General features: G+C 42.4%; 1 protein-coding gene across 2 annotated transcripts in view; it reads right to left on the bottom strand.

The window, feature by feature from the left end:
* LOC306708066 (sodium bicarbonate cotransporter 3-like) overlaps window positions 1-23,274 on the bottom strand; it is a 41,026-nt gene extending 17,752 nt beyond the window's left edge. For both annotated transcript variants that reach the window (XM_079175757.1, XM_079175758.1), the window contains exons 1-7: window positions 23,195-23,274; window positions 8,456-8,537; window positions 6,992-7,141; window positions 4,683-4,821; window positions 3,879-4,039; window positions 3,539-3,688; window positions 2,134-2,517 (exon numbers count right to left, since the gene is read on the bottom strand). In XM_079175757.1, coding sequence (XP_079031883.1) covers window positions 2,134-2,517; window positions 3,539-3,688; window positions 3,879-4,039; window positions 4,683-4,821; window positions 6,992-7,141; window positions 8,456-8,537; window positions 23,195-23,236 — 1,108 coding nt within the window. In that variant the 5' untranslated portion in view covers window positions 23,237-23,274. The remainder of the gene's footprint in view (window positions 1-2,133; window positions 2,518-3,538; window positions 3,689-3,878; window positions 4,040-4,682; window positions 4,822-6,991; window positions 7,142-8,455; window positions 8,538-23,194) is intronic.
* Window positions 23,275-25,768: the final 2,494 nt, after the last annotated feature.

Below are 25,768 nucleotides of genomic sequence, written 5' to 3'. Positions count from 1 at the left end.
CTTTGAAATGGAGCCATTCCCAGAGTGAGACACAAACAGACGCACACGCTGAAATGCAAACACAGTCTATTAATAAACTGACCAGGCTTGGTTTGGGAAGAACAAAAAGTCACTGCTGGTGCCAATAAGATGGTACATACAGTACCAATACGCCCACCCTGGTCTCTGGCTTATATTACTACTCTTAAAATCGGGTAAAAGAATGTTTACACTTGGGAATTGATGAAAAGGAAGAGCATGTGTGCCAACTGAATCAATGGGGAAAGCGCAAGTTGCATGACGTCTACATCGGTGTGTGTGTGTGTGTGGTCAAAATGGGGATAAAACACATATATTATAGGGATGTCCCGAGCCTATCTGTAAGATCTGTGACTGAGACTAAAGGTATTTATTTTTACATTTATCGGTATCACTAATTAAAACCCCAATCCATTTTTAATCCTTCATTATATTAAATTGTGCTCTGAAAATGTAGCCTATCAAAAAGGCCCCGATGCACTGAGCTTGAACAAAAATAACTTCCTCTAAATGCAACGTTGTGAGTGAGCGAATAGCAGAGCAGCACGAAAAATAAACTGCAGCCAAATCTAATTAATGATATCAACACTAAGAGAATGTGTAATTTGGGTTGAAAAACAACTATATTTTCCAGGTGCACCTTAAAAAATGCATTTGAATGTTCATATTGTATTCCAGTAGGAATAAAGAGATGCTCTGCAAATCTGGTCCGTTCTTACATTATATATTGTGGTTACGGCCGACACTGGAGCAGGATCAGCAAAGAGAAAAAGAAAATAATTGACAGGAGAGAATGAAAATTTAAATTAAAAAAAGGGGCCGTGAGAGAACACGGCTGACAACAATATTGAAACTTGGCCGATTATTTAATTATTTATAGATTTGAATTATGGGATGTGAAAGGTTTCAATACTAATCCTGAACTGGACCATTTCTTTCTAGACTGTTTTTCACGAAATACATCGAGTCTTTCTTTCACTAACTTGCAAAACAAATGCCTGTGCTAGCCAGATCAAGACCTTCACAACAAAAGGGGTTGATGCTCATGTAAACACTACCGCTTATGTCCACAGGTGTCGACAAAATCCACACAAAAAGGTCCTTGCTTTAAATTCTGTGGTTAAATTACTGTATAATAGGAAAGCACTGATGCAGATATCAAGCTGTTAAACCGGTGTGGGTTGGCTTTAATGATTTGAACACAGGCCTCCTTGAGGTTAAGTTCATATTGGGCAACTGTATAATGCACCTATCTTATGCATATGATAAGTATTACAGATACCCAAGATTAAATGACACGCAAAAAGAGAGAAAATAGTGAATTTGACAAAAAGCTAAAATGACCGGGACATCCCTTCTAACGGGTCTTACGTGCAATGCATTGACTGAGATAAAAGAGATGGGGGAAGAAAGCTAAACGTGGCAATAAAACATCACATGATGCAGGAGGGGAGAAAGACAGACCAAGACAATTTGGAAGGCAGCCTTGCAACGACAATGTCGGAAGTGTGAATGGGGACGGGGCCAAGCAAGTCATAGACGCTGAGGAATGTATTGAAAATGTGTTAAGAGACAGAGAGAAGTTTGAATGGCAAAAACAAGTAAAGAGTGTGGAGAGCACAGAGAGCGAGAGATATTAGTAGAAAAGAATGGGTCAGTGGAATAGACGTACACAGAGAAGAGAGAGAAGCAAGAATCATGAGGCGGAGAGAAGTGTCAAAAAACGGTGGATAAATACAGTGGGAGAAGCGTCTTAGTGAGTGAGCCTTGCTTGTTATTGATGAGATGACCGCAGGGTTGGAAGTTAAAGGGACAGTTCAACCCAAAGTCAAAAAGACATGTTTTCCCTCTTACCTGTCGTGCTATTTATCAATGTGGATTATTTTGGTGCGGTTCGTCTAGTTTTAGAGATATCAGCCGTAGAGATGTCTAATAATTGGGCAACTTACACCAAAACAATCTATATTGATAAATAGCACAACAGGTAAGAGGAAAAATATGCATTTTTAATTTTGGAGTGAACTGTCCCTTGAACAGGGAGCAGAGCTTTCATGCTAGTGCTAGTGTTCTCTGTTCAAGCCGTGACTCACACTAGCAGGCTACACAGATATTTGCCTTCTAAGGGCATCAGCTCGAAGCCCTGGGATGCCGAGGATGCTCGTCGGCAGAACTCCGGTGATGAGGCCTCTTCTTCTGCAGAGTTTTGTGGGTCGTCGTCCTCGGGAGGCGATACCACCACTTCGGGGATGCCTTGAGGGCCAAGGCCTGCGCCGTGGGTTTGGGAGGAGCGGCGGAAGGCGGATGGGGTATTTTGAGGGGTGGCGAGGAGCGGAGGGCCTGGGGCGTGCCCAGTGTTGGAGGAAGAGGAAGAAGAAGAAGAGGGCAGGAGCTGGCCGAGCAGGACGGAGATCCTGGACTCTCGTCTCTGGGAGAGGTTGGAGACAGAGGAGGCTGCCCCTGCCTTGTTGAGAGAGAGATGTGAAGAGGACAGGCCCTCTCCTAACAGAGGAGACAATGGCAGACAGGGGATAGGAGGAGGAAAAGGAATAAGGGATGGAGCAGAGAGGAAAAACACGTGAAGTCGGAGTACATCACAGAGGTGGTATCTGGAGGAGACACAGCCAGAAGGGGTGGGCAGCAGGAGCGGGGCAGGAGGTGTAGTTAAGAGAGAATCGTGCTTGAGCGGAAAGCATGGCTGTGAGCAGAAGACACTAAGAATGATTCAGTGAGGCACGTGTGAGGGTCCGCGAGGGCCAAAACAGCTCGTCTCATTCAACTCCAAACAAACGGATCATACGACACGTCGGAGGCGAAACTCGGGAGTTCAGAGAGACGTGCATGCAGGAGAGGATGAGTTAGCGCGATGTCAGTGCACAGTAAGCAAACGTGTGCTCTACCACAACAGACCAGTCATAAATCCTACACCGTACATACTCATTTGACACAAGACATACATCATCACCAGCCATCAATGTGACATATGTATATTTTTTTTTACCTTTGACATTTGCGTTTTTAATGAGATTAAAAATGCAAGCTTAACAAAAACCACAGGCACGGAGGTGGAGAATGTGACATTTCTTTCATTCTTAGAAATCTTACGGGATCTTAAAATGCACACCACACATCAACACCACTGTGGCCATGCCCAGTAAAAAAATAAATTAAAAAAAACACACAATGCTGACTGCAGTTGCAGGTGAAGCAATATTTCCTGAGTGTCAACCTTTAGAGTGAAAACAATCATTAATTCAAAACCCAGAGCCAGGCCAGCAATACAGGTTAGCACAGTCAGTAGCACCCAGATTTCTCTTTCATTTTTGGGGCCGACTGAGATCACTCTCTAGATTTTACTCACTTTTACCATCCACCTTCTACGATGGCATTGGGGGATTTGAACAGTGGATTTTTAGGAAGAGTTCCACCCAGCGGTGGAGAATGTGGAGGAAAAAGAAATGCGAGTGCGTCGCTTGGATCTCACCGTTTCTTTCAAGCAAGAGCGGGTCAGAATGTTTCTTGCCTATGTCAGCGAAGGAGCGCACCAGAGGGATGCGGTTGCTGAGTTTTCTCTCGTTCTGGTGGTGGTGTTTCTTCAGCATGGCTTCCCGGACGTTGTGGCGCAAGTCCTCCTTCAGCTGGCCCGACGCCACCATGCTGTCTATCAGCATGTCTGAGTCGTACAAAGACAGGGACGTAAACGCACAGCAAGATATGCGGACCACTGAATGTTATATTACTATAGTGAGGAAAAGTTATTTGCATTGTTTTTCCTCATACTAGTCACCACACGGCTACAGAAGAAATACAGTAAAATGGTGTGAATATGTCATGCATCTTTCAGTGAGTATTGAAAAGTGTACCCGCAATGTCCTCGATACTGTTGGCCCTCATATCCAGCATGACCGTGCCGTTGAGTATGCAGCTACGCAGTTCAAACAAGCTGTGTAGTGACAACGTGGCCACGTAGGGCTTACTCCACCTCTCCCCGCCGTCTTCCACGTCCTCCTCAAACTTCAACCACCTGAAGGTAAACACCAAGAGCACAACACATACAGATACAAAACGGTTTGTGAATCCACGAATTACAATTAATGAACAAAAGCTTGATTATAGTTCAAGTATTATAAGAGACGGATCTCCGAAAGTCACAATTATAATTTCAAACTTTGACTAAAATGACCCTGAGGTTGAGTGTGAGCCTAGTCTGGCTCTCTTCAGATCTGCGATGAAGACGGGCTTACTTATGGTATTAAAAATGTTCACAGTAATGTGCACATGTCGTGTAAATGTAGCCACTGAGGCTGATAGTGACTAATAACCATGATCATGATACCGAAATCAGGCTTTCCACTCAATAATATGCTTTAATTATGCTTCAAAGCTTTCGTACAGATGCATTAAAAGAATTCTGAAAACTAAATTAACTAAACTTTGTCTGTACAAAAAGCCAACAGATCTATAAACCTTTTCATTGCCACTCAACAGCTTTGGTCTAAGTTTACTTCCTGTCAGATTTTGCATTAACAAGCATTGCAACAGGAAATACAAATGGGGCCCATTTAAAATGTTTACGTTAAGTTTGAAAAGGTCTATCTTTCTGCACTGCTTTCACTTTCTGCAGTTGCCGTCATGCCCTTTGTGCCTCGAGTTGCTTTCTTTCTGACCTGGCCGTCTCCTTCCATTCAGTGGCACCGCCATGTCTGAAGGAGAGCTCGTCCAGCTCAGTGAAGAGGTCGTGGGGGACGTGCTCCAGGTCATCGTCCTCTGTACCCAGAATGAACTGGACCCGCTGGGATGGTGTGTCTGCACAAAAGGGAAAAGATCATATTTACAATGTTTACAATAACAACAACAGTACAACTCTTCAGGGATTAGGTGTTATTAAAAAAGGTAACCTGTGGAGTTTTTGACCTTTGTTCGCACATTACATGCACAGTCCTGCCAACGGTTTCACACTTTTCCACCGATCTGCAGGTGGCTGTAATGTGCCAAGAAATGCAGCAATGTGCCAGTAAAGGCGGGGAAGACGAAGACTGCAGGCTAGTGAACAAGGGTGTTAACAGTGCATGTTCCAAAATGTTCTGCTTTGGAAATGTTTGGTGAGTAAGGAAATGTATTTTGTTTGTTTGAGCTCAAGAGGACACACAATACAATTTCTAATGTAAACATAACTTTGGTCAAACTCCACAGAGTATCTGAGCATAATAAAAGGAAGCTGTAGTAGGATTAAAAGACATGCGTGTCGTTGGCCAGTACATCTTTTACTTTTTTGGGGTAGGGTGCAATAAAAACCACTACACCACTGTAACGGCTTTCATTATACTACGTAAGAAGCAATACATCTGCAGGCTTGATGCTGAGAAAGTGTGCCTAATGAAAACCTGCAAGCTTTTCAGCAATTTTCTATTCATGTCTGATTAAATTAGAGGGCAGATATCAGGATATCTGGAACCAGAGAGAGAAAACGGAAATCGATAAGGCAGATTACAAGACTAAGCGTCGCAGAGAGGCAGAGATGGAACGACTGGGCACTGTGTGGTGGTCTGTTGTGTATCATGCACATGCGAGTACACTTCATATTGGTGTTGCCGCTGCTTACGGATGCTACATTTAACTGTGTGTGTGTGTGATTCTGCTTCGGTCTAACTGTATAAATGAGTATATAAAAGTGTTGTTTCAGAAGGTTATAAATGGCGATGCTGTGTGCCCTCAGTCAGTGCTGAACACCAGAACAGGACCAAAACTGTGTTGTTGTCATAAAAACAATTGGGGGCTTTTATACTTTCTCCATTTTGTGCCTGCTGGTGTCCTCGATCCACCGGCTTGTGACTCGGAAATCAATCTCAGCGCTCAATGTTGACGGACATTCTCATTCCTAAAATGCATCTTGAGGAGCGAGCAGGCTTACCTGTAAGCGAGGAAACACTGGTGTATCCTTGGTGGAAGTGTTTTCGGCACCCGCGACGTATAAAACAGGTGTGACACACTGCTGGAAATAGTCTCAAACCGTGGCAGGTTTCTAAAAACGTAACTGTTCCTTCGGTATTCATAAGTTGTAGTTACTTATGACGATCAACTTTCTGCCCTTCACTGTTCTAACCTTGATATTACTTGTTTGTATCTTAAATACAGGCTACATACAATTCCACTGCTCTAATCGTGACATAAATGTGTATTAAAAAAAACAAAAAGCGAATTCAATTATTAGTAAATATATAAATGGTCATGAACACGGTTATGCTATGCATTAGATAAAATGGACAGCTGATGCATCCTCAATTCCTTTCCTCGCCCCCGCTCCCATCTCCCGTGAGTGGGACGAAGACGCAAGAAGAGGAGGCGAGGAAAGGAATCGGGGCTGTAGAAACAGGGGAAATGAGAAATGCCCTAGATAACCCTTCAGAGTTCAAAGCATTGTTTGGGTGCGCACAAGTCTTGCAGTTGCGGTGATGCACCAATTTCTCACACAAACGCACGGATCACTTAAAATGTCACTGCCGTCAATCAGTGTCAGAGGCCCGTTCACGCTGGCCTTTGATGCCTTTTAGAGCTGAATGTTTTGTTCAGAGCTATTTGAAAGATGGTGAGAAACAGCAGACTGGTGCTATAACCTGGGAAACTGTACAATGTTGAGCAGCTTTCAGCTTTTCCTGTGGTTTAAATGAAGATGTCTTAAAGCATTCCTATTGCATTAAAATTAAATGATCATGGCCATTATGAGCAGGCAAATCACAGCTTAGTAGGCAGTTAGTGTGCTGTGAAAGGTCTCTCCATTGTGGATTGCTCGGGTTTCTGTTTATTGTCTGAGGAGAGTCCTGCGCTTGTATGAATAAACACAGTTGAAGGCTCTAAACGTAGACATCAACTGCAAGGTAGAGTACTGACTGATAGAAACTCAGTAGAGAGGGATTTAGAGGGAGAATAGAGTGTGGTTTGGTAGTAAACGGGGACATTTAGGAGGAGTGTTTCCAACCATATGTGGGGGATTCCCGGCCATCCTCCTTCCCCTCCTCAAAGTCTCTCTCTTTCTTCTTTCGGTGATGTTTGTGTCCTCGGTGGCGATGCCTCCTTTTGCTCTCCCTTCCTAGAGGAACATGGACGCCTACGTACACCGCTCTGTGGCCTGGGGAGAAGGAAAGTGCAACACCAATAAGACACCTTTTCCTCTACAGCCACTTTCACACAATTTGGACAATGAAACAAAGCAGGGAAGCATCTTGTAAACAAAATAAAAGGTTGAAATTGAGTAGAACCGCTGATAGACGGGAGGCTTCAGGTTTTACAGTAGAACACTTTCCATTTCTTGCACACACACACACACACACACACACACACACACACACACACACACACACACACACACACACACACACACACACACACACACACACACACACACACACACACACACACACACACACACAGAGCTAATGAACTGACAAAGCAAGCACTATGTCAGATGATTCCCAGAGGACAGCATGAATATGAATGGAATTCAAAATGAAACGGTCTAAATTCAATTTCAAAATCCAAGGCTACATTGTAAAACGGAAAGTTTAAGCCTACAAGAACAGTGTCACTGTCCCAGTCGGTTACAACTGCAGTAAAAGACAGACACGCTAAGATGTTAGGCCAACGACAGAGAACCTATTTCCATTTCTTTTTAGTTCTCATGACAATCGACTTGAAGGAAACCAGAGTACGACGTTGACATTTTTCACCCCTCTGCTTTCTCCCGAATGTTTACTTCCCCTCATTATTATTACTGCCACACAGAAACTGTGTTCTGAAATGCAAACGCCCTATTTCTGCCCTACATTCTCTGCCAATACTCATTTTTCACAGATGAGTCATCTCTCTTTGATTTGAGAAGGGAACCCAGAAGGAATGAAACCAGGATGCAGCACTCAAGGCACAAGTGACATACAGTACACACGAGCCGAACAGATGGAGGAGAAGCAGAGATGGAGAGGAAGAGGAAGAAAGAGGAGATGAAAGAGGAGGATGGAGTGAAAATAAACAGCTTAGCCGGACAGAGAGCAGAGGGCTCCAGGGGTGTCACAAAAGAGGAGAACAGGATAAATGGAGATATTATTGAATAGAGGATGGAGGATATGAAGTGTGGTGGACCCACATAAAGGAAGAGCAGTGGGCCGAGGGAGATATTGTGCAGCTACGTGCTCTACATGTGAACAGCATTGACACTTCATCATCTAATCACATAGTCGATAAAAATATATAATAATATTCAATTATATCAGACTTAATAAAGAGACCAGCAGAAAGTGAATGAATGCAAATAAATAAAGCATTCATTTAATAGAATTAGAAAAGGCAACAATCGTTTCTGCTTTACATGTGCAGGCTTAGGTGCCCACCCTTACCATCAATTTATAACACATTCGTCACAGGAAGAATATTTCAGCTTTAAACTTACTTTCCAAATCTTCCCTTTCATAGCTTGTGAGAGTGGTGAAGCTGGACTTCCCATGGTCAACTAATGCCTCCTCATCTAGACCCTGAGAACGACAGGAGGAGAGAGAGAGAGAGAGCATAAGGGACAGAAGGAATATAAAAAGATAATAAGAGACACAGCAGACAGTCAACAAGACCTCTCATTGCTGCAATGGAGCACAATGTTAGGAACGATGACATGAAAATATATCAAAATTCAGCTTGAGTCCAATATACTGTCATCACAAAGCAATCTAAGCTGATAGGTTGATGAACGGGAATGACAGATGTAGGATCTAAAAATATTATAATACAAATTTACCAGCAAGCAGTGACTGATATTTACATTTGAAGGATAATGTAATTTACAATATTCAGAGTTTTGGCCATTTTACTTGCAATGCCGTCTGACCTGTGACATGACTTAGTGGTGTGCTCACAGCGCTTTCACAACATAACCAAAGTACAAACGTTAATATGATCCTGATCATAAGTCAGCCCTTTCAGACGGCAACGTTATCTATTTTGGGGGGGGGGGGGGGGGGGGCTCTGAGAGATAGGAGAACGTTTTTCAGGACATTTGACCTTTTCTCTAATTTTCCATGTGTTTTCTGTGAATGGAAAAATTGGTCCACTGTTTTCCAGGTTTTCCAGGACGTGTGGGAACTCCGTCTATCAGACTGCAGGTTTTCCATTGAGCCGAGTAGCTCGGCGGGGATTGGCTCGGCTGTGATAAGACTGGTGGGAACAACACAGCATGGAGAGATCCTTATGTTTCCTTAAACACTCCAAATATGTTAATCACCCTGTCGGTTTTGTGGAGAGATCTGAAGGCAGTGCTGATTTTTCTACTCGTGTTTTTACCTCGTTTAAAAGTAGAGTGTGATAAATCACATGTAGTCCAGAACACAATGAGGCTACATACTGTGACAAACAGGTTACATTTAGCAGATTGATAACAGCATAGTTTATCCAGCACCTTGAAGTTCAGTTTAATGCAGGAAGGTATCATTGGAACCTTATGAGGGTTTATATATCCACACGTGTTATTTTTCACAAACCAACTAGTCTGTATTGGAAAGTATATTAATGTGGTCCATGCCACAAAAGGTCGAATTTCAAGAGGCTGGCTACACTCATTAAAGAAAAGAGGTCATGACCTAAAATAATTAGCCTGATATCAATGTCATGGAAAAATCAAAAGATGGAAAGATCCAATGAGAGGAGACATAGATCTGTCAGGAGGCAAGACGGCAAAGGTGCATATTACTAATATTCTTTATCAAATTATAGTGCCTTCAAACTACAACTACAGCAACTAGACAAACATACAATTGCTATACTTGTGAGGACACTCAGCCCTCAACCGCAGCCTTAACCATAAGCAGTACACGGTTAACCTCAACATTTGAGAAGAAATTAGCCCAATCTTAGTTTACCTTTAACCTAAACCAAACGTTGCTCAGTCTTACACTCATAACCGGTTCTCACAAAGACTGAATTATAAGAAAACACATCCACAGACAGACAGAGAGAGAGCAAGAGGAAGAGAGAGAAATCCAAGGCCTAATTCATTTGAGGGAAACTTTGCTGCTTTTTAACCAGCTCTGCGTCCCTACAGCACAAATAGTACATGTGAAACGCCCGGCAGGGTTTTACCAGCGGGTGAGCAGGAAGTTTGGGTGCTGCTTGGCGGCATGGAGGGAGGCTGAATGTATTGCCTGCGCTGCAGTTGAAAATCGACTAACTTTCCCTTTCATCTCTCCATCGTCATCCTCCTTATCAGACAACAGGTAAGGGGGGGAGAGTGTGTGTGTGTGTGTGTGTGTGTGTGTGTGTGTGTGTGTGTGTGTGTGTGTGTGTGTGTGTGTGTGTGTGTGTGTGTGTGTGTGTGTGTGTGTGTGTGTGTGTGTGTGTGTGTGTGTGTGTGAGAAACACTACGCCTGCCCACTTGTTAGAGGTCCAATTGAATGTGAAGGATTTGATTTAACTCCATCTTGTAACTGCACGCCGTTCCAATATCCCGTTTCACTGTGAAATATGTAAAAGGACAGAAGCTTCAGTTCCTCAAACTTCCGTTTCACTGGGACTTTAAGTGCCATTATATTCTTGGCAGCCACTGTCTCCAATTACTGCTGCATGTGTGGCCAATATACTGAACTTAATCATCCCCCCCCCCCCCCTCCAAGACCACACAGAGAGGATCGATAGAAGTCTGGCCAGCTGTGCTCCGTGATCAGTGTCTTTACACTCGACATGATGTATTGAGACTAGGAAGGAAACGCTTATTTTAGACACACATTCATACCGGGTCTATAAACACTACAGGGTGGCAGTGAGCCAATGGTGGGTCGGACAGCCAGGCTGATAAGATCAGCCTGAATTAGAGATGTATAGTTTGTGACAGTTATGGCCGGTAGTAAGGATCCTATCTTGTGGTTTCTTTTAGTCCAGTTTTTTGGACAGCTTAGATTTTAATAACAGGTTGGGACAAGTTGCAAAATACAATATAAAAATGTATTTCTGCGTATTTCAACTGAGCCCAAAGTGATAAAAAAACATACACTTCTATGAATTGTTTTTTAAATATCCAACATTCGGTCTTCTACAGAGGCCATATAACAGGATCAGAGACGCGCCGCAACAACTACAAATGTGCTGGTCTCCTGCCTTGTGTACAAACTCTTTGATGCAACACAATCCCTCAATTGGATGAACCTTTCAGTTCCTTCGGCCAATCGCAGAGTGGCACTGCTGCCAAGCAGGAGAGTGTGGAAACAAAAAAAGATGATGACAGCCGCATGCTGAAAAGACACGGGATACGTGGATGATATCAGGGCCTTGTATGTGTCTTAGCCCCAACACGACCAACACACTGAAGTTTCATTCTGATAGAAAGCACAGGCTCTATCCCCTGCTTTCCCTGTTTCATTACCAGCTTCCTACTATGGATACGTCAATGACATTCAGATTCACACATACATTACCATAATCATTCTCCTGTTAGAACCCCACGTAGGATGAATGATGCCATCTGTGATTGTGTCTGCGTGTGCACTTGTGTGCCCGTGTTTCACAGTTGCTAGTGGATTTGCATGATAATGAGCCGTGTTGCTCTCTGACGGTGCCTTCATGAGGAGCGGGAATAATTCAGCTGCATGGAGGAGAGCCGAGAGAAATTAATCTATCTCTAGTTACTGGAGTTCTCCCCCCCCCCCCACTCCCCCCACTCCCCCCACTCCCACCCCACCCCAACTGCGGCACACCAAGGGCATGTAAAACAGACCAAGGGTGACTAAAACTGGACTGGTTCCTCATGGTCATTTGTGTCAGTCACACTAGCTGACGCATTTAGAGATTACATCTGTACCTGACTGAGTATTGTGTAATTACTATTAATTAAAAGCCTTTCAATTTGCTGTAAATGTAAAACAACGATTCTTTTTTATTTCAAATAAAATTAAAAGTAAACTAATTTAATGGAGCAACTTTTTCAACAGTTTTTGGCTACCAGCCACAGTTCTAGTTTCCCAATCTGCCAGAATCACATGTACCAATGTTTACAAGCGCAGCACACAAAGCTGGTGTGAACATATTCCTGCTTCTTATTCTTAAGCCTCTTAAAATGCCACTTCTACAAATCTCTTCATTTCACTGTATAAACACCAGTTTACATCCCGTTATCATGTACTCTATTGCATGCCTGTTTAGTGGAGTGTGTGCACGTGTCTGTTGTGCCCTCAACCCCACATTGCTTTGTACAATTTAAGAAAACATGATGCAACCTGTCACATAGCTTTGTCCAAAATAAACTCCTAGTCTATCACACACGGCCCCCAGGCCAGGGAGGCAATTGGCCATTATGCCCACGAAGCACAGCTGTGGTTGGGCTACAGGAGCAGTGCCAGCGGGGAGGGCAGTAGAATTGCCAGCTGGGTAAGAAAAGCCATAATCCGGCAACATTAATAGATGTTGTTGACAAAAGGCAGATGCATCTCTGGCTACATCTACACAGCCAGACTGTGGGCCTGCTTTCTGCCCTGTGTGGATCCAGAGGGTGTCTAGTCATGACCAATATTATATTATAGCGTTTGTTATAAATATGCCACCAAACCTGTCTGAAACTAATGAGTGTTAAGCATAGCTGCAGGTCACATTATCCAAGTAGATCTGGATCAATACAACAGCACACTGCACAATAAAATCCAGATACAAAGATAGATGGAAACCAATGGAACCATGAGCTTAACCCTCCTGTTATGTTGCGGGTCAAATTGACCCGTTTCAAAGTTTGAAAATCTAGAAAAAATATTTACAATTTTTTTTTCTGTATGAAACTTCTTCTGCTTGCCTTAATTAGGGTAATCTACGTGAAAAAAAATAAATAAAAAATATCATGTATTTGCAACCCCCCCCTGCAGGTTTATATAACAGAGATGATGTTCGGGGTCAATTTGACCCGGCAGTGAAGTGGAGGCTATAAGGGATCAGAGGGGTCAAGTTTAGACCATTTCTTTCTTTGAAAATGTGAGACAAAGTATCTCTTACTCCTCCCAACATGTTTCACCCGATTTCACACACACACACACACACACACACACACACACACACACACACACACACACACACACACACACACCGCACCTGTGCGAGAAAGGAAAGGGAAACCTTTTTTTTTCTCGCGGGAAAACTCCACCCACACTTAGCAGGAGAGGGGAGAAACATACGAAAGGGTTGCTTGGGAGTCCTACCCAATCATGTATTTGCAACCCCCCCCTGCATGTTTATATAACAGAGATGATGTTCAGGTCAATTTGACCCGGCAGTGAAGTGGAGGCTATAAGGGGTCAGAGGGGTCAAGTTTAGACCATTTCTTTCTTTGAAAATGTGAGACAAAGTATCTCTTACTCCTCCCAACATGTTTCACCCCATTTCACACACACACACACACACACACACACACACACACACACACACACACACACACACACACACACACACACACACACACACACACACACACACACACACACACACACACACACACACACACACACACACACCTCGTTCATTGTGTTGATATCTTGTTCATTTTTGTAAATGTGTGTTTCTTAACACTATAAATAAACATAAATACAGTTTACTTTCAATACAAATCCTTATGACTCATTTGGCTTGATTTTGAGTGAGCGGGTCAATATGACCCTGAACAGCAGAGGTGTCTCTTCTCCATTTATCTACATCACCCCATGAAAAAAAGAAAGTTTCAAAATGTAAAAAAAATTTAGAAGAAAATACATATTATGGTAGACTAATGCAATTTACATCTAGGTTTTTCCAATATACCTAAAAAATTGTTTTAACATGTATTTTTCATTAAAACGAGTGAGTTACCCTCATTGAACTATGATCTATGGAGGGGGGAATAACTCCATTCCACTAAAAACTGATTGAATTGTTAGTAAGGGTGTTGGTGATGAGGTACAAACTATATTTATTAGGATTTTTTGGTTTCTGACAACTTTTGGATGATTAAACATGCACCGGGTCATATTGACCCGCGAACATCATGGCTGTACCTAAAAAACGAACATAACAGGAGGGTTAATCTAGAAAAACGCTGTAGCCGTAAATGTAAGAACAATGTCTCCTGGCCTGTCCACTGAGACATGTGTGCCGCCACACGACAGAAACATTACTCGTGGGAACGCGCTACATTCTGCTCCAACTATCACTGGCAAAACAGATGTCTAGCACGGTGGGGAATTCCGATCACAAGCCCCTCGATAGTCACCAGGGAACATCACGCCACCTCTAGTCTGAGTTCGGAAGAAGTGAAAGCATGCGTGGAGTCTGGTGCGCGATAAGCCCGGCCTGGCTTTTCTCTAAACACTTGAGATAGCAATCAAAAGAGAGGTAGGCAACACCAGCAGGAGACCTGCCAAGACAACACAATCAAATCATGAAGTAAAGTGTCACTCTTCATCATTTCTTATCTTTCTGTTCTCCACTGCAGCCCCCTCATCCTCTATTCTTTCTCACACGGCCGTCTTGTGGGACTACCGTTATAATAAAATGGTGAAGATCTAGAGAGGGGGGGATTATCAGGATAATTTTTCTTTAAGTTTATTCGCAATTATCTTGCCATGTGATTCATATGCAGAATCAGTTTTTCAGAGGGTAATTGTTTTAGGCAACTAGACAAGATTTAGGTATCAGAAGCGTGGTGGTGTCCATTTGTATACCGTGTAGTATTATGTTCCGGCCGGCTGTGGTTAAATACAGGCAAACAGTCCACGTTGGCTGAAATGCAAAGGCAGAACCCACCGGCTATCGTCAGACGATGATTCTGCTTTATGTTGGTTTAAAATCAGCACGTAAACCGCCGGCTACAGGCCGTCTCTCAACTCCAGCTCTAGTCTTGCATCTCATGTTGCTAATTGGACTGTAAACAAAGAGCAGGGTATGGAAAAGGAAGTCCAGGCCCAGATATCTGCTGGCCACACCAGAACCTCGGAAATATAGCCCCTTGTCTGTCATCAGACGACTGCAATTACCCTAACATACCTGCTCCCGACCAGATCAGTCAGCAAAGAACAATATGAAGTTGAACTTGTATCATATTAATGATGCAAGTGGGCCAAAAATGACCCCAGTTGCTCTTAGTTTTACAGTTATACTCCACAAAAAGTATTTTGAGCATGAAACTCTCACCGCCTACGGACTTGAAATGTTGCTGCAAAGGTTTGTAGTTTGATTTAAAAAGTAACTGTGAAGACTAGGTGATTAAAATGCTGTTTTTTGTTTTGTTTAATTGTATTGCTTTGAAGTGGGTCACTGAGGAACTACTAAGGTGGCAGAAAATGAAGTGGTAGCATCTCATCAAACCCCAAAACAATCTGTTTTCATGACTGCTCATCAGAGAGAAAGACTCACTCAATAAGTAATAAAGATAGAGACCTACTATGTTCTAGATAGTACAACAAATATTAAATAATATTAATTAAAAAAATATAAATGTTCCACTATCTACTTTATTGTCCATGCTGTATCCACAAAGGAAATCATAAAGGGCTGTTAAAAGCATAACTGTAATCGTGTATGTCAGTATATGAGGATAATAATAATAACAGCTGAGGTGGTACAATCAACGTAGGGAATTATGCAGGAGGGGGATTTATGGTTCACGTGAAGCTTTAAGAGTAATCAAGGCTCACCATGAGTCCATCCAATAGCAAAGAAAACACTCCATCTGAACTCAACATTCAACTTTATACGAGGATTTTCCAAGAACACGATGAAGACTGCGATACGATCCATATTAATGTTCACGCTCAAGATAGGCGTGTTGGAAATGCTGTTCATGTATGTATACAGTGGTGTTTGTCATCAAGATATGAATAACTCTATGGCATTTGTTGTGTCATATCATTTTGTTTTACAATATCGTCTAATATTATTCACGTACAGCCTCAGTAATTACCAGTTGAATAAACATTTCATGTCACAGTTCATGTCATGGTGTCACAAACCTGTCTTTCCTCAATTACACGCTACATTTAATTAGCCGCTTGGCGTATATTTTTCATATTGGCAACTACTAGTGACAAATATCAAAGTACCATTTCTTTCAAATGTAATGTGTTTTTGTTTTTTTTGGAGCTTTTTAGGGATATTTTCTCAATTAATGCCGTGTGAAGTTTTGCTTCCTCTTTAAAATCAGTCAACAGACAAATATGTCTTCAGTCAATAAGTCATCTTTTAAGTTTTTGTTTTGTTAATTCTGAATGACTTAATTCCAAGAAACTTATGAGCACATCTCTGGTAAACACAAGATTTAAAGCGCTGCTTTTGTGTGATTTCTTTTGTGGAGAAACTCAGTTTTACAGATCTGTCGATTAAATCAACTTATCGTATGTTGAGTGTTACTTGACTCAAACTGTATTCGGTCAAGGACGGCCTCATTTACAAGCTTGTGTATTGGAAAGCAGTCTGCTTCTCTCCTGCATTTGCCAGCACACTGCTGCATATCTTGGCACATACTGGGCACCTGTAGATCAGTGGGATAGCATGACACCATTGGCAGGAATGTGTATCATGTCACACGCGTGCATGCATATCCTTGTGTGCATGCGTCAGTATAACGTGACCCACTCACAGAGAGAAGGCGCTACTAGAGGTCAGACACTCTTATTATTTTATGTAATTTTAATGACAGAGTTGAAAGGGGCACATTTGGCTGAATTACTCATAACTCATAGATGTTTATTTTTTTATCTTATATGTTATTGAAATGAATAAGTCCTCATAATTGAGCGGCTGGAATCAGAACATATTTGACACTGTTGAAAAAAGTAGTTGCCGGCGTATTTTCTGCCGATCGACTAATCGCGTCATCGTTGCATCGTTTACACTTCAAAGTAATTTTCTTATTCATTGACAACATGAAGGTTAACCTCTCTTCTGTTAGTGCGCTCGCGTGGGAGTGATTCTAACCACGCAGCTGCCAAACGCCTCTTCCGCCAACCAGACAGTGAATAAAAACAAGCAGCCACCCAACAGGCCTGGTTCCTTGCCAGGCTTGCTTCACTGGGACCCGATCCAATCGATGGAGACTGACGTAAGAGAGGTGTTACATAGTGAGAGACCTGTCCCTCGAGATTACTGAAGATCGCTCTGTCTTACACTGCCAAAATGGACACTTGCATACTACGTATGAGAATATTGACATTTATTTACTGCCAATTAATGGTAAATTATGCAACCAATTAAATGATGTCTGAAAACAAAAAGACAAGTAGATCTATTATAGATGGCTGCTAACCAAATTATGTACATTAAATGATTAGCACAAGTAATATGTAATTTGGGGAAATCTTTTCAGGAAGGCACAAACGTTACATGCTTAGCAGGGGCTGGATAACGAACGTAAACACAGATAATAATTAAATAATTTGATCAGGCAGCAACATTTAGCTTTCGCAGACTAGCTATTCAATTATTTACCTCCCTGGAACCCATCACCGTGTTTGGACAGGGCAAAACTAAAGACGGCAGAGGCAGGCACAAGCTGGTGACCTGTCCCTGATGTCTCCAGAGTGAAGATGTAGTTCAATCTTATAGTTTAAACAGCTCATTAGGCAGAAAACAAACGGATACTAATCATAGTCTCCATTGGATGTAGTCAATACTCCCAAACATGCACAGACTTTGCAGATAAACACAAAGATGGAAACCGTCCCCTCTCTCTGCCTCACACATATTTTCCTTCCGATTCCAACAGTCCCTCCTTGCGTGTTGCTCCCACTCTGGGCATAGTCATTCTCACCCTCTGTGATGTGTTCTGGACTGAATGGAAACAAGTGTTTCTTTTAAATTCACTTCGGTCCATAAATGTCATCTCTATTGACAACATGCACCTTGTTTTGTATTCGGCTACCTCGGCAGACCCATTTTCCACCCTCCTCTCCCTAACACTCCTCATCTCTCTCTCTCCTCTCTTCCTTCCTGTTCTCCTTGTCCCGCTCTCCTTCAAGCAGCCATAACGGTCTCCGTCCTCGCTTTCCTGTTCCCCAAAGGCGATTAAAGAGTAGAAAGGAAACGTTTCCATTTCAAAAGACACATGAGGCAACAGCTTCTGTGTACCGACCACCTGCCCCATTCATCGGCACAGACCAGTGCACTCTACCGTGGAAGAGCACAAGAGGACGAACCGATACAAAGCACAACTATACCAATAACACTGTCGTGTTCTACACCTGAACAGGATCCAGGGGCTCTGTGCATGCAAACGGAAAACCACACAGACGGGACCAGACGTACCGTAAGCACATGCTCCCCTTCGCTCTGTTCATCCATTTAGACTAAAACATCGGCAAAGCACAGGCAGCGAAGACGTCAGCCAGTTCCTTCTTTTACGACTATCTCTGTTGGGGGAGCTGTGTGTGAGCTGAGACCCTGTCGCACTCGTACGTTCCCTCTTCCTCCGCTCATCTCTTTATACAGAGAAAGGGAGAGAGAGAGAGACAGAGAGAGCTAGCTGCTTCTAAACACACGGTGCTCTGCTCTACCCTGTCAGCGCGCTCTTTGCTCAGCGGCCAATCCCACCATGCCACCATGAATATTTTATTCTCCTGGCCAAGAGCTAAAAAACGCACCCGTACACACAGAGGACGTACATGCACATTTGGAGGACATTCAAATTCTCACCCGCTGAGGTATTCAGGTCACAAATGAAGACGCGCCCCCCCCCCCACACACACACAGATAAATAGAAACAAGCACACGTGTGAGCTTGGCCATTCCTCAAAGGTTGCACTGAATTGAGAAAGGACAGATAGCTGCGTATTCACTGAGACTTCAAATGCGTCCGTGCCTTTTGACATTCACAGTCCTTATCGTGGCCTGAAGGTTGCACACGTCTTTCGACAACCTGTAATTTTACGAAGAACTACGTCTCATTTGTCAACTGTTACACGAGTAGGGCAAAAGTAACATATTCCTGAAACATAAGCAGTAACTATTTTCTAATTGAAGGAAGCGCTATAGATGTCGGGCCTGAGGGACCCTTTGGATGCCGAACAGGACCACTCAGTTCTAAGTAACCACAAAACCATGAAGGCAAATGTGAAAGCAAACCTAAAATTAAGAGAGCACCATGGTCACGGATATAAAGTGTGCATTAAATTAAATAGAAAGAGTGCCATCTAAAGGCTGAACCTACGCTGGCATCAGGCAAATTGCAAATGTTTGAAACAAGTTGCAAATGTTTGAAAAAAGTGACTTTAAGCTAACAAGGATTTGCATAAGAATTACGAGCTTTAATATTAAAACTAAAAATTATTTTTGTTATTGATTAATCTGACAATATTGAAATTGGAATTAATTGTTGGCGTTAATAAATTGTTTACGAAAAAATGAAAGCCCCATCATCAGAGACCAGGGTGATGTCCTTAAATAGCCTTTTTCCCAGACCACCAGTCCAAAACCCCAAATATTCAGTGTAGCGAGGAAAAGCAGATAATCCTCTCATTTGAGAAGCTGAAACCATTTATTGCTGATCATTGACTCAGCACTTCTTTCAACATCATTTTACAGAGCTGTATACTAGCAAACTGTATGGTCAAGGACAGAGAAGGTGTCTTGTTGTGTCTTTTCAAAGCAAAAGAAATATGAACTTATATCTCATACAACTCGGGCATTACAACACATGCGGACCCAGAGCTGACCAGCACAAGCACGATAAAATACCGGTGTTTCCTGAATGGCTTTTCAAGAACTGCCCAAGTTAGTGTCATGGTTACATCTCAATTCAAGTCACAATTAGAGGCAGTACAGAAATGTACAATAATAGTATGCCGCTGGTACAAAGCTGTACTGTAGGTTACATCCAGAGCACTGGCATGCCACCGACGACCACATGCTTCCAAAGGAGAACAGAAATACAGACCCATATTTGTAGTATTGTTACTAGATAACTGAATGCAGTCTATGGAAAATAGTAAATAAATTCATGTAAGCTAAATACTAGCTGGGTTTTGGTGAGGGCGGCTGAGCTTGAGCAGCCAAATATGGATACGATCCGACCAGCACCCCTTGGTTTATTTGCTAACGTATGGGAGCATTTCGCTTTATCTTCTTCCACCCAACTCGGAAAGGGTGAAGCGAATCACGACCTAGATTCCTACTTTTTTTGCCACGGATTTGCGCCCCTACTAACTCATTGAGAATAGGAGCTATCGTGCTATGTTGCACACTTTGCAACCGAGATAAAACATCTCTACATTTTTACGGACACAGCGATACTCTACAACCAAACCAAAGCTAAAGTCATGAAGTCACTGAGGTGGGATAGTAGTAACACGCTATGAGTGACAACAGAATATAGTGTCACAGTAACCGCACACTTTATCAAATAATCAATCAATTAATTGACGTACTGCTTGCGATCTAAACATATTCATCCCGACAGCCTTCCAATAAGTTCTGCTTCTCGTAAGGTAAAGAGATTAAAGATTTCTCTGGCAAAGGGTAGCATGTGTAGTCCAGTGTGCATGCACAGGAAAGAGGCTTTGGGTCCACTTTCCCATTAGATGCAACTACCAAGAGTGACAGACCACACCTAGCAGCATGGGGTTGATACCTTTCTTAAGTTTTCCTGTAATTGGATGAACTCTCAAATCCTCTCAGTTCACATGGTGGACAAAACCATACTACCATGCAGATTAGTACAATCCTGTGCCCTTTGATCTGCTTTTCTGTGTTTTACAATCATGAAATGACCTTTACAGCAGTGACGGTTACTCCCAGCAGTATTCTCGAGGCTGCTCTGAATACCCTGTGGACGAGCAAAAGAATCCCAAAATTTAATACAACTTTTTCTTTGCGCAAGAAACAAAGTACAGGACGGGACACATAGCTGTGTCACGCTGTAATTTATGTAGTGGACTTCATTGATCTTTGCCTCCAACAAGCACTTAAACGCTTGTGGTATGTTTAATCGCATCGTACTTTCTGAAAGTAGATTTGATTCTCGCAGAAAGTAGATCGGGAACAATGTAAACAAACAGGCTCTCTGTTGTGTACGCCAATTAGCCTATAGCTGGGTACGGTAGGAATTAATTATTTCTAGCGTATTATTGTAATAGTGTAGCTGAACAGTACACGGCACCATCTGACTGGCAAAGAGGCTCATTGTGTGTAATTGCCCATTCAAAGCAATGTCGTACAGTGAGTAAGCTTTACAAAACACTCACTAACCCCGGCAGTAAGTGCTGAGCCAATAATAGTGCAGCTCATAGAGCCTACCATGGCTGAACTAAAACCCCCCTTTTTCACTAGTGGAACAGCAGGACGCACAAATCCCTCTTCACCTGAGCTTAAATTCAGTGAGAGATTACACGTCAGAGCACATTAGCATAGTCCAAATCGTTGAAAAACAAGAGTTCGAGGTGTCGGTGACAAAGCAAAAGTGTGCATTTATGAAGCAAACTATGGGGAAACCAAATGGTCCAAGCTATAAAACCCACTATTGTAATCTCAGTGTCTCGATCCTCAGCCGTTCCACCGCCGCCAACCCGTCTTTCCGATACAACCATATCGTCGATTACACTCTAGTGCAGATATGTCTAATCTTTGGCCACTAAGCATTCATATGGTTAAACATGCAAAACACAGACAGGCGGAGAAAGAAAGCTCATCTCCAACTCTGAGGCTAATACCGGTCACTTAAACACAAAGCTAAAGCCGTCTAAGCAGCCTTCTATAAATGCCACAAACAGCCTGAGATGATAATCAGTGACATAAAGGCAGGCGAACAACAAATGCTCAATGACATTGCATGCTGTGTGTCCCCATGGCCCATTGATATGACTCCAACACAGGCCAAACTAAACAGCTAACTATTCAGTTCAGAGGAGTCCCATTGGTCAACCAGCAAGCCTGAATATAACAAGACTTTCTGTTTGAAACCAGATTCCTGTATGTTAAACATGCACACACACCAGTTAAATGTCACACTCAAAAGAGCAACAATGGCGATTAAAGGCATCCAGCAGTTGAATGTCTGTCTACAGGGCTCTGTGTCACAGTGAATGTATTGACGTCCATGAAGTACACAACTCCTTTTCATAGGGCAGCCGGGGGGTCAAGTTTCCTCAGAGCATGCACGTGGATGAGGCCCACACACAAACATAGTAGTGGATAACCCAACACCAGCATTGATGTCAGAGAGCCAGCACGCCTTTTAAACTTAGCTCTCACACCAGTTTCTTTTTTTGGGGTGGGCTCGCTAACACTGCTGTGGGTGTGTTTGATGCTCATCGTTCTCTCTGTGACAGGAAAAGTCTCACCAAGAAGACAGGATGCGAGTCTCTACTCAGCCACAAGTTAAAATAGCACACAGAAGAGTTTGGTAGATGTGACCAACTTTAACCGACGTGTCTGATACTGTTCAAACGCAATTCCTCTTTCAGCTCCATGTCAATTGTTCTCCTCTCTAGCTGGACGAGTCCCTCGTAGTAAAATTAGCAGCGTTTCCTGACTTGGAAATGTCACACAGGAAGGCTGGTCTAGTTTGGTCGCAGTTGATATGCAAATGAGCCTTTTATTTCTGTAAATGTACCAGTAGATGGTATCGACTGGCAGGCTGGGACACATATGTAGTAACAGACCTGTTGAACGTGAGGGGGAAACGCTACAAAGCTGGGTACAAACGTAACGTTCATTAACTTACACGGGCAACACCAAAGGCACGTGGTTATGTGCACGTTTTAGTTGATTAAAGCGCGTGGGCACACACTAACGTCCAAAAAGTACATCTATTACCCCAAGTAACGTTAATAACGTCACTTTATCAGACTCTCGTGCACCCCGGATATCCCATTAACGTTAGCAGGTGCTATCTAAAAACAAGTGAAGATGAACTAAAGAACCTAAAACTTCGGCAGAGGAACCCATTTCTGTTCAAACTTATGTTTGAATGAACGCTTTGGTTGAATCAAACGGGAGACCCGAAACACAACTTGTACCCATGCCACGTGTCATAAGAGAAGAAGCCGGCTAACAATAGCAGTCGGATGGTGCCTCACTGAATCTGACTCCCAAAGCATCACTAGAACACGTTACTTCTGCGGCTGCTGGGCAAACAAGAGGCAAACACGGACAAAGAGCCGCACAGATGTAATGGTGGGCTAACGGTTGACTGTGTTGGGCGGGCACTTACGGTTCTCAAAAGGGGCGTCATTTGTTCCGACGGTTCGTCCATTTCGCCTGCAGCCGGTCTTCTGCCCACTGGCTCTTTTATTTTTTAACAGTTGATGTAACGGAAGGTCCCGGGCCGGTAAAGACTAGTGAACTGTAAGGACTGGATATGCTTTCCCTAACGAGACACGGTGAGGACACGCCTCTAAAGTGATTGACAGGGACTGATTGCCAATTCACGTGCAATACCCGGCGTTCTCAGCCAATCAAATCTAAATGCGTCACGATGTGGGCGGGGGCTATTTTCCGGGCTCCCGCAAAGTCTCAAGCGGTTTGTTTTATCTTTTTTGTGTGATTTTTTTTTTTTTTAACTTCTATAAACTTGCTGGGACGGTTTGCTTCCATGGCCATTTGAAATGTAAGTTGTACAGATGATGACTGTTGAAATAAATACAACTTATTTAGAAGTCTAGATTCCAAAGTTTCATATCTGAACTAACTGGATATGAAAATGATGCATGTCGCCGTAATAAGGTATCTTGGGTTTGAAGTTTTGGGCACTATAGCCTGAATTAAGACGAAGAACAATTTTGTATCACTTTTTTAATTTTATCTTACTTTAGAGCTACTTAAAGGCAAAGTAACAAAAATAATGGAAAGGAGTACCATTACCAACCGACAGGTCTAAGACAACAACCAAAATGTTGCCTTAAAGTTATTTTGATAATGTTAGAGAGTTATTTACACTAGCAGTATTAACAGTCAAATAATACCTGTATTCTCAACATTTCACAAATACACACAATTGTATTTACATAAATGCATATACAATATATCTGCAATTTATACATAAATAACCAATATTTATATTACATTGTTATAAGATGTTTATTATGACCTGAAGTGTATTCACTTCTAAATAAAATGAAATCACAAATATTAGATAACGGACAGTCCAGACGAGAGTAATAAGATTGTAATTAGTTTGATAATGGCTAAGCATTCAAACACTGTACATTTTTAAATCTACACAGACTTACTTTATAAAGGATTTGAATATAAGAGTTTACTGTTAATGTGCTATGGCCTTTTCTGCCCAAAAATTACATGACCGCCTATGCCTGTGAATCATCCGATATTGATATTACAGTACATTCAAATTGTTATAGGCTATTATAATGTCACATTTTAAAACAAATCAGAAATTTTAAATTAAATCCTTCTTATTATCCCACACCTTCCTGACACATGCTTGTCATCCACTTTGCTTATCATGTTGTTATAATTTGTTACTGTGTAATGATTCACTCTCACCAGCAGATGGCAATGCTGTATCAACCATTTATCCTGTGTAAGAAAGCAGTCGACCACAAAGACATGAACATATTTAATTCACTCTTTAGAGGCAACCCTTTCAGTTTCACTCTTTTACTTCTGGTCTTTTATGCAAAATCATTAGTCAAGTAAAACCACCAGTGAAACGACACCTAACTGACTTTTAAAGCATCAGATATATGTTGAGATTGTGATGTGAGGGATCACAAACTAAACATAAGAAATAAGAAAGTATGGTAGGTTAAGTTGGAGTGGATACACAACATGATGCTCTTAATCTTTGCAATTACTTTTAATAGGAATCAACTGTAGGACCACCCTCCTTACAGAGCTGTGGGATTTGGTACATACTTTTGAAAAAAACAGAAAGTTAACTTCCATTACAGTGAACACCATCAGTCAGTAGCATTATGCCAAAATCGCTTTGTGATGGTGTCATACATTGTATTCCAATGGAGTACAAACACCGTCAGGCGTGGGCAAACAGCAAAAGTAATCTATTCTTTCAGAAGAATTCATGGGTGTCTTCCTTTAAATAGAGGCCCGTTCCTCACCCACCCATCAACCTCCGGCATAATCACGCGGCAGCTCAGAAATAGAACTGCGAGGTGGGAGATCAAACTATCACCTCTTAATTGTACCCCGAGTCTTAAAGATGCTGGGAGCCCATTAGCGCACAACGAAGAGTGTTGTGTACTGCTCATGAAACATGCATCCGCATAATGAATCTGGGAGATGAGTCAGAAGTTAGACAAGTGGAAGACGCGCCACACTGGCATCCACCTGTGCTGGGGGACTCACGCAAAGAGATGCCGACTGCAAGGTGTGGTGATGCTGACAGAGAAAGTTTTCTTTTCCGAACCTTCAGAAAGAAAAAAAGAAAAGCAGAGTGAAGAGTGTAGGCGTACTGAACTTACTTTAGCGGAAGAAATACAACCGTTGCCTCTTAATGTAAAATGTAAACTCCAGAACTAATGGCTGCAGAACTTGTAGAATGTGTGCAAAGGTTACACAAACATTTTTCATTTAGCATTGAGCAGCAAGAGGCGACAGTTCGGAGAGAGTAACATGTCAGGTGCACGCCACCAAATTAATATTGACTGTGTCATGTTTTGTCCCAGAGGCTGCAGAAATGAAGAGTCCCTCTCTCCCAGAAGGTTTAGTGGATGATGTTTTTTTCTCCTGTGGCGAGGCCTTTTGATGGCGCCAGGAGAGAAGGACCCGAATGTGACATACCCAAATCTGTCGGAGCGCTCCATCA

This window comes from Pholis gunnellus (assembly GCF_910591455.1).
Source record: "Pholis gunnellus genome assembly, chromosome: 16".
NCBI lineage: Eukaryota > Metazoa > Chordata > Actinopteri > Perciformes > Pholidae > Pholis > Pholis gunnellus.
This window is presented reverse-complemented; position numbering and strand designations above follow the sequence as displayed.